The sequence below is a fragment of the Onychomys torridus genome, chromosome 23 (assembly GCF_903995425.1).
Source record: "Onychomys torridus chromosome 23, mOncTor1.1, whole genome shotgun sequence".
Lineage (NCBI taxonomy): Eukaryota > Metazoa > Chordata > Mammalia > Rodentia > Cricetidae > Onychomys > Onychomys torridus.
In genome coordinates this window covers 54,671,044-54,687,348 of record NC_050465.1, presented here as the reverse complement: position 1 = coordinate 54,687,348, position 16,305 = coordinate 54,671,044, and the positions used below count along the sequence as shown (strand labels likewise).

General features: G+C 38.6%; 1 protein-coding gene across 1 annotated transcript in view; it reads right to left on the bottom strand.

Moving 5' to 3' along the window:
* The window catches only part of Spag16 (sperm associated antigen 16), a 443,187-nt gene that overhangs the window by 393,061 nt on the left and 33,821 nt on the right, over positions 1-16,305 (bottom strand). Inside the window, exon 2 of the mRNA XM_036173632.1 lies at positions 5,956-6,141. Coding sequence (XP_036029525.1) covers positions 5,956-6,141 — 186 coding nt within the window. The remainder of the gene's footprint in view (positions 1-5,955; positions 6,142-16,305) is intronic.

The window sequence follows — 16,305 nt, the reverse complement described above, 5'->3', positions numbered from 1 at the left end:
TAACCACCAGTGACTCCAGTTGTGACAGCTCTGACTTCATTCAAGGTACATGTTTGCACTTGATGCAGATATAGACAATTATGCCTGTGCACATACACATACATAAAAAAAACATTTTAAAGTAAGGAAAATACATATTTAATAAATAAAGAAAATGATACATATTTAATAAAGAAATAAGAATGCATATTTAAGGAAGGAAGAGAAGAAGGAAGGGAAGGAGGGAGGGAGGAAGCGAGAATACTTGAATAATATCTATATGGAAGAGGCTATTTATATTTTTATAGCTTAATTATAATCAGTAAAACTGACTCAACTCTCCCCACGAATAAAGTCACTACTACTATAAACTTTAAATTTTGGTGCTTGTTTAATTCATCATTATTAAGTCATACTTCTACTAATGGAGGCACATGCATAATATTTTTACTTTTTCTAACAATTTACAACTACTCTTATGGCATTATAACCTATGCAAACCCATTATTATACTTACAAGTGTCTCTGCTGACAATTACTGTTTCATAGGCTTCAGCAATATTGTAACATATATTAAGATCATAACATGAGAATAGAGAGTTAAAGAGCCATTGACTATAGTCACAGAATGTTCATGAAGTGACCCCATCTACACATTTGGAAATACTTCAAGACTTATCCCAGTTGCCTTAAAAGTAAGTCATGAGGGAGAATGCATCACCTAGAAAATATTCACAGGAAGCCTGTATTAGACCAGCAGGAGCAAGTGTCCTAATAAGAGGCTGGGAATAAAATGACATCAATAACTTAGTTTCTTCCCTGTTCCTGCGTTCCTCAGACAACAGGACAGGCTAACTGGAGGGAGGGAAATAGGGCCATGCAGTCCAAGCATGTGGAAATTCGCTCTCTCCTTTCTTAAAAGAAAAATAACTGGATTCTGTGGCCATTGGATACTCCAGAGATCCAAAAAGGAAAATGGTCCCTATCAGTTTAACTATTGTTTTGCTGTATAGAAGTCATTAGTGCAGCCACATTTGAAAAATAGCAAAGCTGAGAAATATACTTAGGAGGCCATGTTCCTAGCGAATGTGAGAGAAGGAACCAAACAAATGAATACTAACATCTCTACTCTAGCTTTCTGTCTGCCACGTAATGATGCCACATTTCCCTCCACATACAAAGTATTTACCCATGTGTTCCCCACCTAGAAATGGGGACAACTGCAAATCACAATCAGCCACTGCCGTGTGCTCTATAGTCTGTGTTCTCTGGATGGTACTGAGGCTGCTCCAAGGAAGCAGAGTGGTCACATCTACTGATCAACTAGGTAAAACCAAGTTTCTGCTGTCTACACCACAAATGTAGTGTACAATGATGGAGCAAGGAATGACTAGCAGCTGTACAAACGGCCAAAGAGGAAAAGAGAGTGAGAAACACAAACCATCTGCTTTGTGAATTGCCTAACAAAGCCAATCAAGGAAATTCTCCAAGGCACTGAAGAAAGTTCCTTATAGGAACCATGGAATGCTCACAAGAGGAACACTTTCCCCACTCCCGTTGGTCTTGTTTTGTGGCTTTAGGGATTGCTTTGGTTTGGTATGCATTTTTCTTGCATGTGTCCTGCCTTTGCATCACAGAAGATTCCCCCTTGTCCATTATTCTCTATGGCTGTATCTAACATAGGTTCTGTGCTCTTCCTTTCCCTTGTGACTAGGGAACACTAGACGTCCACTTCCTGTGGATATACATATGGGGCCTCGAGGACTATTTAAAGAATGGGTGAGTTACTAACTGTCGGCTCACGGTTTCTTTGTCAACATGATTTTCCCACAAACCCAGGTTTCTGGTAAATCTACTTCCTAGTAATAAAATCACAACTTGAATATGATTCTTAAACTTGTGTTGTTTCCTTTCTCTGCAGCATTTCAAGGGCATCTGAAACAATACACAGAGCATTAAGGCCATTACATTTGTTTCCCATCGTTTGGGAGGGAGAAGCTGTTGAAGTTTACAAGTCCCCCTGTTCCTTTCTATCCTTGATACAAACTGCTGAGTCCCTGCTCTCCTGCTGTCTGGTTGAAGCTGAGGCAGCTCACTCAGCGACATTTTGGCAATTTCCAACCCCTTTCCTTCCAGCGACAAGTGGAACCAGCACATGGTCTGCCTTCCAAACACCAAAGTGACAAGGTGATGAAGCTGCTTAGCCAAATACAGTTACCTTGGAAGAAAAACAGCCAGGACTCTCCCAGAATACCTGGTGCAATAATACAGAGAGCAGATGCATTGTAAATTCTATGATTGCTTTAAAATCCCTACATCCTTAAATGATTTATAAACTCATTGAGGATAGTGATTGAGTCTGAAAGTCTCCATATATCTGTAAGAGCCCAACACTGTTCAGTCATCTAATAAACACTTATTCATTGGTGTTATGTGTAAACGCCTAGGAAAAGAAACATAAATTATTTTTTACAGGTGACTGAGATCACTTTTAATACTTCTACCCAATTTTTATCATTTTATAGATTCATGCAGGTTAAGACAGCAAATTGTAACACAACTTGATATGGATATGGAAGGCAAAAACTCCTACTGTACACATTTCATGGGTACTTATGGATGACTTTTATTCACTCATGCAAGTAAACAGTCATATGCCAAGCACTCTGTGTCCCGGATACATTGTGTGTGCATTTGTGTGCGTGTGCGTGTGCGTGTGCGTGTGTGTGTGTGTGTGTGTGTATGTGTGTGTGTGAATATGTATGTGCTTGTGCACATATGTTTGTATGTGTGAGTGTGTTTGTGTATGTGTGTGTGTCTCAAGTGTGCACGAGTCCTTAGTGACTGACCTCAAAGGGCATATTTTAAAACCAAAGTAGGAAACAATGATTTCTAACTGCAACACATACATCCATCAGTTCATATTGTGATCCTTGGGAAGACCCTCAAAATATGCTACAGAACCTCTGTAGAGTGAGGCTTTACCATGACCGAATCCTTAGATAGTGTTCAGAAAAATCTTAACTTTGCTCAGCAAATATGAAGCTTTATCTGGAATGTTATATAAGTTACGATTCCCAGTGACCTAACATTTTGGCAAACAGCTAAATGAATGACAACAATACATATCAGTTCGAAATATTCCATTCTTATGAACCACAGGCATCCAGAGAACAATAAGATACACAACAACAAGACATAGTTTCTGCCAACACTCAAATTACCAACTAAGCCATTTCAAGACACCGGTGGGATTGTAAACTAAGACTCTCAGAGTTCAGACATATCTACAGGACTCTGATCCCTGGGTAATTACAAATCAGAACTTGATGTTTTGATTATAAGTCTGGAAGATGTATCAACAGCCCTTCAGATGTAATCAATGTCTTCCTTTACTTGTCCCTGTGGGCAGAACTTCAACTTCAAAGTCAGTATGAATTTTTGTCATTGGTGATGAATTTGATTGAGGTCCTGATATTGATGGAAAATTTTAAATTTAGAGGATTTTGACATTAATCAAGAGGAATTTTGATCTACTATGTCAATATCTACTGGGCATCAATGAGAGGACAGTATTTATGTCAGAGTCAAAGGGAAGGTTGTCAAATCACAGTGTTTGAAATTGTTCTAAGGGGAGTAAGGCTCATTGGGAAGCAGTTTCTAGCCATAGTTGGGTTTATACATTCTGAATGGTTAATAGACTTGAAGATCTATTTTCAATGCACTACAGTCTTCTTTTAGGATCTTCATCTAAGTCAAATGTGATAAAGACTAAAATTACATAATTATGCTGAAATTCCAATGACTCAGTATTGTCAATATTAATAAAATCTGATCATATGATATGGAAGCATAATAGACTTGGAATTTTTCGTGCAATTGATTATTACAAATAAATGCCCCACTGAGAAAACAACTGTCCCAGTTTTAGATAGAATTAGGTAGAAATCTATCATTCAGAGTCATGCTTTCTCATACAGGATATGCAAAGTTTAGTTCGTTGTTCCTTTCAGATGGATTGTGCTATTCATCTGCCTGTGTTTGAATTTTTTAAGGTCTAGTAAGGGTTCCCATTCCCTTTAAGATCAAATCTTACCAGACAGGACTGACAAATATGTATGTTGTTCACTAAGTAATGAGAAGAAGGAAGTGCTAAGGACCAGACAAAGCTCCATCAGGGAAGACCGGCCAATCTCAACACTGAAATCACAAAGGAAATACGGTAGAAATTATCAATGCTCAGCTTTCACACACACACAAAAAAATAGAATTGAAGAAGGTTTCCATAGCTAAAGTAGATGTAGTCATTCCTCAGGGGAGATAGCATTTTCATGCTGGTGATGGGGTTTCTCTGCCTAGAGGATATATTCTGAGAGAGACGGGAAATACAGACCAAGGCGAAGCAGTATCTGCTACCTGAGGTTTTTCTCTCTAAATGGTACCCCAGTGAAGCTGCTTGTGTAGAAAGAAGCCTGTCACTGAATTCTGCTGCTGGGATAAGAACAGCCATTGGAGTGATGACAAGTCTACAATAAGCTCAGAGGAAAGGGATAATAAGAAGAAGGCCTCTTCCATTGTCAGACTCATAATCTACTGCATGTACCAGCTAAGACATGCCATCCAACAAAACCACAGTGAAGTTTACAGAGCCCAGCGGGAGCATCAAGGAAACAAAGCACAGTGCAGAGAGAAAGGAGCTTAGTAACTGATGCACAGCCTTTGGAAACCATTTATATGCAGAATGTAAGATAACCTTCAACTGCATCTTCTTGCGAGTCTTGATAATGGTCCCAAGCACCCAATTTCCCTCTGCTCTCAAGATGCCACTCATAACTCAGGAAGGATGGAGGACAGCTGTTTAAGGGACCAATTGTATGTGTAATTCTAAGTCTCAGCCTTTATGGTGGCTTCATAATTTTCTTATTTTTTAAAATGTTATATTGACAATAGTTGGCCTAACATTCCAAGAGTTATCATCTACAATTTGGGACCTGTATGCAGTAGGCAGCTGTTCAAGCTTTGGCCTGGAAATACTGCACCCAGTGAGGCTTGTGGTAACTGTCACGTCTACCTATGGCCTGCCCCTGAGGTGGAGCTGAGATGGGAGACCTTAAGACCTGAGATCCAGATGTGCTGGCTCTCTTGGCTCCTGGTGATCCTGGAACTGAGCAGAGTTCTTCGGAGAACACCCATGGACTGCACTTCATGTCTCCCAGATGCTGTAACAAATCCCTTTACTTGTTGTAAGTTACCCCAAAATAGACATCCCTTTTAACTACGTGGAGTTACCTTAATAAATCCCACAATACCTGTACATTGTTTCAACAACAACCAAGGCCCAAAGCCTGACAGATAACCTCTAAGCTGAAACAATTAAGATATTTGATAATAGCCTAATGTACCATTTTTGCAACTGACTTGTATTTAACATATTATAATACTATTACTGATACTGCAAATGAAATGGATGTCTGTTTTAAATTAAGACAAATATAAAACTTTCATGTCTATAATTTCTTACATTTTGTGAGTTACTAAAAATTGTTGGTTTGGGAAAACATTCCAAGGTATCAAATAAAAAGTGTGCATAAGACAACTCCATCATATTCATAGCTGCCAAAACAACTTCCACAGTGCAGAGATATAGCAACCCTGTGCTAAGCAGAGAAAAAAATCTACTTAAAATAAATATTCATTTTTTATCAATTTCTAATAAGCAGTGTCCAGTTCACAAAACCCTCATCTCTTAACACAGGCCTGACCTTGTTCTGGACACTCAGAAAGGAATTATTATATCAACAAAGATCAATGGAGTTGGAAATGGATTTCATAAAGATTATTCACATCACTCCCTGTAATCTTAGCAGTGAACTGTTTCTGGTAATGTTTCCCAGTGTCAGCATCAAGGAAAACAACACACTCTACTCATGAAATGTATATCAATATAGCTTGATAATATTGAAAAGTGGTTCTTACCTATTGACGTCCCAGACTTTACTAGTCATATCCAGTGAGGCAGAAGCCACAAAATCACCACCAGAGTGCCATGTGCAGGACCATACTGCGTGACTGTGTCCTTCAAAGGTCAATATGCATTCATTTTTTGAAAGGTCCCATAATTTAACTGTGGAGTCACCACTTGAAGTAGCCAACTTGTTGCCACTGTTTTCAAGAAGACAATTTGTTTAAAAAACAATTCATGTTTTTCTCTGAATCATGTGTATATTTATACACACACACTCACATATATATATATATATATACTATTACAAGTGATGTACGTTTAATTGAGGTTTGTTTGCTTTAGTTACATACTTAAATGGCTAAACTTCATGATAATATTTGAGTCTACACAATTATTTACTTTGATTGACTAGGAATTCATACCATGAGATAAACAGCTAATGTATACTTTTTAAATTAGATCTTCTAGGGTGCTCCTGATTAATTTACCAACAGCATTTTCCTTTTTAGGCTGAGTTGAGTTCAAGGTTATGTGTTATACTATGTGAGAAGGGAGACTTCAAAATGAATACTGTCTAGACGTGTTAAGACCCTTCAGAAACACAATAGGGAGAAAGCTGTTGTCACTGACCCTTGTCACACTGATTAAATTCTTCAAAAGATGAGGGATGAGGCAGGGTTTTAAGCTGTATCATTAAAAACGAGAAGTTTAAGGTACTGAGTAATTAATGATGAATCGCTGGATTTTTCTATTGAAGTTATTAGGAGGGATTTTCAAAGTCATGGCTTTTAACGAGTGGGCACTATATCTAGTTTAAGGAAACAGTGCTTGTCAATGATCAGGAACAGCTGGCTTTTCTGGGGTGTGGGAACAAAATATCGCAAAATATCTGCTGCAAGTAAACTATACTTTCATCATCTTTGTGTGAGTTGACCTTGAATATTCTTTGTGTTCCCTTGGTACCTTTCTCCCACTGAAACGTAATGGCCTCTGCCTCAGCCTCAGCCTGTTTTTTGTTTTTGTTTGTTTGTTTTTTGTTTTTGTTTTTTATCGTGAAGACACATCTTTTCTCTGTGGTCTTAGCATCATGCTTGGCTAGTTGGGGTGCTCAGAAAACACTTCAGAATAAATAAGTAAAATTGGATGAATGTGTGAATAAAGCCACACTATGAATAGAGAAGGAAAGCACATCTACTGCCACTTTCATAAACCAGCATGATTCCTAACCACATTCTAAACACTAATCCTTATTTTCACTGGTACATGTAGATCTCACCCTTTATCAAGGAAGCTTTATTTTGAAGCAGCAAGAGATCATCACAGAAAGCCACACTAGTCAAAATGTGGAGAAAAAGTGACAGATTGGTGTTTAGCCCCAGTTGGTATATCAACAATACAGTGTCTGTACCCAAGACTCAGGGTACATTATGGAAGAGGGCACAGAAAGATTGTAAGAGCCAGAGGACCAGGAAGTCTTTTGTTAGACGTTAGAAGGTGTCTTCTCTATATAACAGGGAGTGGCATCCATGAACTCTCAACAACATGGCTGCCTAAACAAGATCTCAACAATTCCAGTAACAGTTGACATACCATTGTAGATGGGGAAAATCTCAGCAGCCTCATCCCTAGGTGAAGAGCTATAGGCAATTAGCAACTGCTGAAAATCTTCCCCAGGGGAGATCCTTGTGATTGGCTATTACATACCAAGGAGCAGCCCGAGAAACATGTACATACAGGCAGCACTGGATGAGATCAGCAAGTTCCATGTGTAGGTTTATTTCTTTGTATGTATATATAACAATAGTAGGCTTATTTCTTTGTATGTATACATAACAATAACAGCTAGAAAGGGGAGGCTATGAATTTGGGAAGGAGTGTGAGACACAGGAGGAAGGGATGAAAAGAACACGAGAAATGATGTAATTATATTTTAGTTAAATTACAAAAAAAAGTCAACATTATGAAAGGTATTTGATTTTTAACAGTGAACTTTTTTGTTTTAAGTGGGACACAGAAATTTCATTTGGCACAGAGGAAACAGCCAGCACTGACAGGAAGCTCTTGAAATACTGCAGGCCTGGTGGCTTATATGGAACAAAGACATTCCCACTAAAGTCGGAAAGGATATCTTCTTACCGTTCAATTAGCAGAGCTGGAAATTGCCCTGTGACAGTCAGGGTTTCACAGTTGGAGAGAAAATAAACAGAGTCTTCCCTTTGTAGCAATGGTTTGTTCATTCATGTTCTTGCCATTTATACTTTTGGTTTTCAGTATTGAACACCAAACAATAAAAAGCACATTTATCTAAAATATTTAAACAAACATTTTCTTTCCTTTCTTTTCTCTAACCTGTTTCGTATGTGTTAGCAGGCTATCAGGGATCAAAGTCTTGGTCTAGGGTAAGAATTACTGTTGAGTTTTTTGGCCTGTAGCTGAAGAACTCTCCACACAACTTTAATATACTTCTCTTCTAATTTAAAATATAACTGGGAGGTTGTAGTGCCATTTCTTTTTAAGTTTCACAAGCTGATATTTAATAATAAATACAAGTATTATTTAAAGAAGTTTTAAAAATTATAATTTACAGATGTAAATACTTCTAAATAAAAAGAAATAGAAGCCTGATTATTCTTTTAAAATATTTTCATGCTTCAAAATATGTGTATTAAAATATAAAACACAGTGTTTGGAGCCTGGGGCATATGCGGGACACTTTGCTCAGCCTGGAAGGAGAGGACTGGACCTGCCTGGACTGAATCTACCAAGTTAAGCTGAATCCCCGGGGAGTCTTGGCCCTGGAGGAGATGGGAATGGAGGGGAGGGGCAGGGGGGAAGACAGGGGTGGGTGTGGGAGGGGGGAGGACAGGGGAACCCATGACTGATATATAAAATTAATAAAAAAAAGTATACTTTTCATTCTTGTGAAGATAGAGGACATTCCTGAAGGGAAGGGAGTGTGTGTGTGTGTGTGTGTGTGTGTGTGTGTGACAGAGACACAGAGAGAGACATACAGAGACAGAGAGAGAGAGAGGGAGGGAGGGAGGGAGGGAAAAGAGAGAGCATGTGAGACAGGGGTACAAAATACAATCTCTCAGTGATGTAAATTAGCATTTCTCCAGTATCTTGCCAAATCCCCAGGGGCAGCGAAAACCTTTCAAAGAGCAGGCAAGTTTGCCCCTCCTTGCTAAGATCTACAGCCAAAAGTCTTAATTCCCAGTGTGTTCACATGTAAAACATAGGTGTGCCACTACATGTGTGAAAACCACACGATGAAGGAATTTAGACTGAAAAGGTGACAACATTCCAATGTTCAGATGACTCCTTACCTTCAGGTGCTAAGCACAGGGATGGGAAAAACAAAACAAAACAAAACAAAACAAAACAAAAACAAACAAACAAACAAAAACAGGGACTTATCTCTTTCTTTTGTTTTTCAGATATTATGGGTGTATGCCTCAGTGTGTTTGTGTTTGTCTCTCTCTTTGTGTGTGTGTGTGTGTGTGTGTGTGTGTGTGTGTGTGTGTGTGTGTGATGTTGGAAGAGGTAAGTTGCTGGGAGTGGGCTTTGTGGTTTTAAAAACCCATGCCAGGTCTAGAGTCTCTCTTTCTCTCATTGCCTGTTGCCTGTGGATCAAGATGTAAAGCTCTCAGCTATTGCTCTAGGATCATGCCTGGGTTTTTGGTTTTTTTTTTTTTTTTTTTTTTTTTGGTTTTTTTTTTTTGTTTTTTTTTTTTTTTTTGTAAGTATTGCCTTGTTCATGGCATCTTTTCACAACAATAGAATATTAACTAAGACACATGTGTACATGTGGTGGTTTGAATAAGAATGGCCCCCACAGGCTCACATATTTTAATGCTTAGGAGGAGTGACACCACTTAAAAGGATTAGGAGGTGTGGCTTGTTGGAGGATGTGTGTCACTGGGGGTGGATTTTGAGGTTTCAGAATCCACTCAAGCACAGAGTCTCTCTCTCTCTCTCTCTCTCTCTCTCTCTCTCTCTCTCTCTCTCTCTGCTACTGCCCCAATGCCTGTCTTCATACTGCCATGCTCCCCACCTTGATGATAATGCTGGGGCCTGCTTACTTATCTCATTTACTCAGATGTTGGTTTCCTAGTGGCTGTACCCAGCAGGACTGCATGGGAGGTTGATTGGACCATGGATCTGGGTACCAGGTGTTTGTAAGGGTCTAACAACAAAGGGGAGGTCTTTTGCTCCACCTCTTGGCATTTTATAAGTAGCCCTTTGGAGTAAAGCTATGAAACTGTTTGGATAAGGATCCAGGCTCACTTGAGTCTATCCTGTGTTTTCCCTCTCCCTCTTTTTCTAACTAAGTCTCTTATCCCTCATTCCTCTAGAGTTCCTGGGGTAAATAAGTGTGGGGGCTGGTCCACCACCCTAAACCTCTGGAACTCCAAGTAAGCCACAATTAAATATGTTGTTTTATAGGAGTTGCCTTGGTCATGGTGTTTCACAGCTTATAGCAATTGTAACCTTAAAATAGTACAGGTAAAATGTGTTATTCTCTGTTTTACCCAGCTCACAAAATGTTTATATTTGTAACACCCTCTTTTAGAATTTAAATTAGAAAAGTATTCAGAGATTTGTGACGCATTTAGTATAAACCACTTATGATTGCCCTCAAACATTAGGGTACATTAGGGTACATTAGGGAAGCAATGTCTGCAAGTTTCTTATACTTGTCTCCTTTGATAAAGAGCTAGCAGGTCACTTGCAGAATGAATGAATTCTCCACTGGGACAGGATAAATCAAGCTCAATACACATATATACAGAGAATGGTCTTTGTTGTTTTTTCTGAATTAAAAATTCCCCTTGTCCAAGTGTTTTTTTACTGTATTTTTCAAATGACACACCTTGTTTTCACTAAAATTCCAGAAACAATCTAGAATCACAAAGAAAATGAAGTAAAAAGACAGAAGTGTGAGCAGACTGTACAGATTCTGAAAACAGGAGAGGCCCATGGAAGAACACCTAGCCCTGTGTCCCAAGGCTTGGTGTGTGTGTTTGTGGGGGCAGAATTCAAGAAAGAAATAAACAAAGAAATGAAAGTACTTTTATTACAGCATTGAAATCCCAGGAATGTTCATAGTGTTGTTTTGCATTCAATACAATGGCTGAACCTTAAGAACTCTCCCAACTGGCAATTGCAACCACAGCTACCAGCAGTGGTTCAGCTGCACAGACCACAGCCAGGCAGGAATTCTGTTCCCTCAGGCACTGGCTCTATCATGGCTCCTAAAGGGAACTTTATCTTATTCTCTATCCTTCTATAGAACTCAGGATTCAAAGGTTGAGGTGAAATCCTACTAGCTTAGAGGGGTGAACAGCAAATAGCTCACCTTCTCTCCTTACTACAGTCACCAGAAAAAGAGGCCATCCTTCTGCTCAGCCCACCCTCACTACATGTTAGTTCCTCCCTCCCACTTCCTGTCAGTTGCTCAGCCTCCTGACCCCAGGTTAATTTTATTTCATCAAATAAATGTAGCATATCTTTGCATCATTAACAAAATCAGCAGAAACAAATGAATCACATCTTTACACAGTTAAAATAATATTCCATAACATACAGTAAATTACCGTTGAATTCTTTTCTGTCTATAACACATGGTAAATTACTGTTGACTTCTTTTCTGTGGGACTCTAGAGGCTTCCTTTAAATGTTCTGACACTCATGGAAGCAGCAAAGAGGGATGGTTTGAAGCACAGCATGGAAAGAGAATAACCCCCAGACTAAGATATCTAGCTTTCTCCAAAAAACACCACCTTTTCCTGGGATATTTGGTTTAGAGCTTTGGGGTCCCCCTCATTCAGTCGCTTAACTACCTTCCATTTTCTTTTCTGCTCAACATTGAGATTGCATTTAATACAATAATTTAATTCAAGAATACAACATGTCAGTAACAAATCCAGTCTTCCAGACATATCCAAGTACATATGAAGACTGACTATGTCTGTCTTCATATGTATTTGAGTTTGCTCTTCGTGCTCTCTTATTCCTGGCTTTATTTCTTTTTTAACTAGAAGACCTCATAAACGAGTCACGTGGACAAAAGAGCAACAGCCCATCACAAGACCTTTACACAGCATGAACATATATAGAATACAGTCATAGGTTTACTCTGATAAATGCTCACTTTTCCTCCTATTATAGATAAAAGAAGCCTGGGAGCTACTACATAGGTTTTGTTCCTATACCCACTATGAAATCAATTCTAAGCTACATATATAGTGGAGAGTAGAAAAGACAGAGAAATGTACATACACATAATTCCTTATCATTGTATTGAGTGATAAGCTGCTTATTTTACATGAATGTTCTTTTCAGATTTCTTTTATTTTCATATGCATGAGTGTTTTGTCTACATGAATATCCATGCTGTACATGGATACCTGGTGACCATGGAGGTCAGAAGAGGGTGCTGGATCCCCTGGAACTGAAGTTACAGGCTGTTGTGAGCTAGCATTTGGATGCTGGGTGTTGAATCCAGGTCCTCTGCAAGAGTAATAAGAGGTCTTAGCCAGGCAGAGATGTTGCATGCCTTTAATCCTAGCACTCGGGAGGCAGAGGCAGGAGGGTCTCTGTGAGTTTGAGGCCAGCCTGGGCTACAGAGTGAGTTCCAGGACAGGCTCCAAAGCTACACAGGGAAACCCTGTCTCGAAAAACAAACAACAACAACAACAACAAAAAGAGTAATAAGTGATCTTAACGCTGAGTCATCTCTTATGCCGTGGGTGCCCTTCCTCCACTCTAGAGCATACTACTGACTGAGGAAGTCTATTTGTGGTGTATGCAGTGAAAAATGAGATTCCAATGAAAAACTGGTTTATTGATACGGTACAACTTTTTTGTATAGTAAGACATCTTGCTTAACAGGACAAAAAAATCATAGAATTAGAAATATAATTTGTAATCCTGTTCCTATTTCTGTTTCATATCTTGCATTGATGCCATTGCTTAGGTTGTAAAAGGAAAAGGAAAGCTTATAGGCTGGTTTATTTAACTTTCAACAGATCAGAACTGATGATGCTATGCTGGAAATAAAATAAATGGGTTCTAGAATTCCCTTCAAGATTTTAAAAACTAAAATATTTGGAATTCATTTAATTTTGCCTTTTGATTATGGTAGACATTCTCCTGAGTAGTTTAGGTCATTAACACTTGTGCATATATGTGACATTAAAATAAATTTTCTAGTAAAGCATAACCTTGTCTAATCAGAACTTTTTGATATTTATGTATAGTTAAAGACTATTTTCATTTTATGGCTAAAAATTATTTGGGCTATCTAAAGACTATTACATTTGAAACTCTCTTTTCTTTTAACAAATACATTATTATTATTATTTAAGAATTATTTATTATATAACATAGCAGATAAAAGAAAATAATCAACATTTAACAGATTCTATAATACCCATCTTTTGTGAAACAAAAGATATGAAGGATATATTTACTTTCTCTTTAGGAAAACTCAGTTAATATCTAGCATTGTGCCTAGAACCATGGTTCTCACAAAGGTGGGTTAAACCAGAGAGACAAAGTCTTTGTTCTCATGAGGCTTGCCTTCCAACTGAAGAAGGAAATGAGGTAATTAAGTAAATTTGACTTAGTAAGACCACTCCAGAGGTATGCTGTCCACTGTGTAGAGATCATAAAGTATCCACTGAAGAGAGGAACTGTGAGCTAAAAGCAGAGCAGAATCAGGCAGCAGCTCAAGAGACAGAGTTAATTTTTCAGGAATCATAGGGCACAAGTTCTAGGTACAGGCACTGATGCAGTCAAGACTTGATAAAGGGGAACTAAAGGGGAGTGTGGCATGGGGTGAGTGAAGGTGTAGAGAAGGGTGGAGATAAGAAGTGGTGGCCTGAGATGTAGAAGGAGCCAACTGCAGAAGTCTTTGTTGGCCCTTGGTCATAAAGATATCTGAAAGGCCACCTAAGTGCTGAGATTTGACCCAGGAGGTTTATTGATTCTTGGACTAGCTGCTAATTTTGCTGCAGGTAGAATGCTAGACAACTCAATCCATCTTCCCCTGCAGTACCAGCACAGAAAGCCATCATCCTGCAGGGCATCCATGGATCCTGTCTAGCACTAGGAAGTTGAGACCTAGTGCTTCCAGAGTTTCTTTCTTTCCTCTTCTTTCACGGGAAATCTACATTGAACCACTTTGAAAACCTCTTTAAAATTATATCTTCAATACCTTGTTTCTCTGGCACTGCTTTCTTTTTTTCTTTTTCTTTCTTTCTTTCTTTCTTTCTTTCTTTCTTTCTTTCTCTTTCATTTCTTTTCTTTTCTTTTCTTTCTTCTTCTTCTTCTTCTTCTTCTTCTTCTTCTTCTTCTTCTTCTTCTTCTTCTTCTTCTTCTTCTTCTCTCCCTCCTCCTCCTCCTTCTTTTTCTTCATTTTTTTAACATTATCATAGCCATTTATTATTATTTTAGTCCCTAAGGACAAGGTCTGTTTCTTCATGTTAGTAATGACCAGCTATTTGACTATGTCTTTTGCACACTAAATTTCCACAAAAATTTGATTAAATCATACTCATAGAGATGTTTTAAGGTATAATAATAATAAATATAATATTATGTGATCAAACAAAAACTAAAATATCAAAATTGCACAAAACTAGCAGAAAGATTCCTAAGTGTATGAACCAGTGGGCCTCTATCTCTTGTGTCTTCTCTTGTCACTGTTCTCTTTCTTGTCTGTAGCATTTAAGACTATCTCTGGAGAGACAAGGAGGCACACCCTAGCTGTGTCAGCGAAATGCTACTGCTGAAGCCATTGCTTGATGCATGTCACCTAATAGCACCCTGAGTTAAGTGTGGATTCGGGGATGAAATGCTCTGGGAGTTTCAGCTGAGCCACTGAGCAGCTTCAGGCATTTTTTTCATTGGCAATGGGAATCATTAGTGAAGTTAGAGTAGTTTTTCACTGATAGAAAATATTGAAATCAGTTTATATGCATTGTGTGTGTCAATTCAACATCTATCTTCATTTTTTCTTAGAAAACTAGGAATCAGTCTCCCCCAAGACCCAGTTATACCACTCTTGGGCATATTCCCAAGGAATGCTCAATCATTTCACCTGTCAAGCTATCCTACGCTTTAATTACCTCTCAAAAAGTTCATGTTTGAAAGAGTCTTATATTCTTTTGTATTTAAAATATAGTTTAACATTCACAAAATGTACCACCTTTTTAGAAATACAAAGATATAATTTTCTTCAAATACTAATTAGTTACATAAGTGTATAACCAATTAGTGTCAGTATTCCCTAAGAATTCTACCCAGTGAACATAAAGGATGGAAGTGATGGGGCAGAGAATGGGCAGAAATGGCCAGGATCATCTTTAAAAAGTGACACATTTGAACAAAACTGTCTGTCTGTCTGTCTGTCTGTCTCTCTCTACTCACACACACACACACACACACACACACACACACACACACACACAAGTATTTACAACATAAAAATAGGGGATTAGAAGAATGAATTTATTGTGCAGGAAATTATGGTGTATCCTCAGTTTTAAGGTATTTTTTCACTCAAGAAGAAAAGAGTAATAGAAAATTAGACAGAGTGGACAAACGACAATCAAATACAAAGGGCATTTCTTGCAGTCCTATGGAATGGGGCTCTGAGGAGGGTGTCAGGAGGCCTTAGGGAGGTGTAATCAGGTGTTAATTTTAAGGGCAGGAAGGGCAGGCTTGCTACAGAAGCAAGACAGGAGTGGTGTAGGGGAATTATAAACATTTATAATGCAGACTTGCATTTAATATTGAACCTACTTACTTAGATGCCTGCTCTTTGCATATGAACAGTCATCCTTGGATGAGGGCAATGAGTCTCAAGACCAGGGATCGGTCTCACACACGAATTTCTCACTCAGTCAAGGCATTTTTCTGAGTCTAACTTGTAATACAGGCGGTGTGCTCTTCCTGCAATGAAAAGTGCTCCTGGGAGGCTGCTGCTTTTGCACCTGTTTTTGACCTCTGAGCTGAGTGAGTAAAACTCCCGAGTCGCAAAAATTTTCAATATACTCAGTTCTGACTTTCAGGAGTACATGGTAACCAAAAAATCGTGAGTGTGGCATCAAGTTCAAGTCTTATGAGGATTGATTTGACAATGTATTCTAGGTCAGCAGAGACAGGATATACTGCCCAACACCCACAGCTCAAAATAAATGTGGAATGGAATACAATCCTTTCTCCACACTGCTGCCACGACATGTTCACAAAGCTGCTTCAAAATGAGAAGAGGGGAGAGCCATGCCTTGTATAAACCTGAAGAGAGCTCCAAATGGAATTAGGAACAGTATTACCTCGTGTGTGTGTGTGTG